Source organism: Rhagoletis pomonella, unplaced genomic scaffold (genome assembly GCF_013731165.1).
Source record: "Rhagoletis pomonella isolate Grant_MI unplaced genomic scaffold, Rhpom_1.0 Rhpom_scaffold_00002, whole genome shotgun sequence".
Lineage (NCBI taxonomy): Eukaryota > Metazoa > Arthropoda > Insecta > Diptera > Tephritidae > Rhagoletis > Rhagoletis pomonella.
This window is the reverse complement of record NW_023458556.1, coordinates 85,426,919-85,428,254: the sequence shown is the minus strand read 5'-3', so window position 1 is coordinate 85,428,254 and position 1,336 is coordinate 85,426,919. Positions and strand designations below refer to the sequence as shown.

Sequence of the window (1,336 nt, the reverse complement as noted above, 5' to 3'; positions counted from 1 at the left end):
TAACTGTCAAAATGTCCAAATCTGTGCAAATGTACAAATCGTGTGATCCATGATTACATTTTTTTTTGTAATGAACTCTGTGGGGCTCTCTTTCTTTTCTTCAATAACAGAGCTAGACTTCACGCCTTTAGTATTTTCCGCTAGTCTTTTACAACCACGCGTATTTTGTTGCATTTTATTCAAGGTGTTCTCATGCGTGTTAAGCGAAAGTATATTCCTTTAGGTATTATTATAATGTGAACGGGGTCCAGTAAAGTTACTCAGTGAGTTTAACATCGAGTTGAAACGTCTGTAATGAGCCATTCATCCAGTTTACTCTTCCATTCGAAGAGTTCGGCCTTGTATACGTCGCATTATATCGACTTTGGTGGAGCAACTGGAGGGTATATTTTTTGCATTTTATCGACTTTGTCGCCTTCGCGTGGTTTTCGCTGGCAATTAGGCAGCCATGAAGAACAAGGCACTTATTGTTTTTCGATACCTACTCAGTACTGGGTTCAAAAGTATCGATACTAAAATTACTTGGTATCGAACGAAAAGTATCGGGTATGGACTTGTATTTTCTCGTATCGTTTTATCCCTAGGAACGTATACTCGGTACAAGCAGGTGGGATGTATAGCGCAATATACAGGTGAAGTATTAAAACAGCTTTCTCGCTTTATTTTCTGATATTCGGCTGCCTTATAGTAAAATTGTATAGGCAAATTCTCAAATAAGGCAGTGTAGAAATCTTCCTTCTCACTCCATTTACTTCACCTGGTATAATTCCGCTATGGGTGGGGTGCAATAACACCATACGCAATAATTCCAATTACTTGGCCATTAAAAAGCAGTTTCGGAAGCGAACTAGTGTCATTTTATTATTATTCTTTTTTCTAAACGCGAGCGCGACGTCGAACGCGGCGCGGCGCGAGTGGCACGGGACCGCTGGGACGCTGGGCACTTTCAAAATTGTATACTTACAAATCCATCCATTTAACTTGTTCGTGTACTACTTTTTGTCAAATGCAACCTATGTAAAGTTTAAAAGTTGGTCTTATTGCTCAACGAGAAATGAAATAAGGATAATTTGTGTTATTTCACATTCAATTGGGAAATAACACAAATTTGCGCTATTGTTGTTTGTGTTGTTGCACCCCTCATTCAGTTTTCTACATGAGCTTGGAACTCATTTCATATACATACACCACCGCAAATAATTTCAGAGATATGCGGTGTAAAAATTCAGTATGTATAGGTGACGCTACGCCCACTTTTCCCACAAGACATTTTCCTGTGTTAAAATGGAGCCTATATTTTAAGTTAGATTTCCAGCAATACATCGGTGAAAACTGC

The 1,336-nt window shown here is 38.8% G+C and overlaps 1 protein-coding gene across 1 annotated transcript in view; it reads left to right on the top strand.

Moving 5' to 3' along the window:
* Positions 1-294: 294 nt before the first annotated feature.
* The window catches only part of LOC118755590 (platelet glycoprotein V-like), a 6,925-nt gene continuing 5,883 nt past the window's right edge, over positions 295-1,336 (top strand). Inside the window, exon 1 of the mRNA XM_036490418.1 lies at positions 295-383. Coding sequence (XP_036346311.1) covers positions 295-383 — 89 coding nt within the window. The remainder of the gene's footprint in view (positions 384-1,336) is intronic.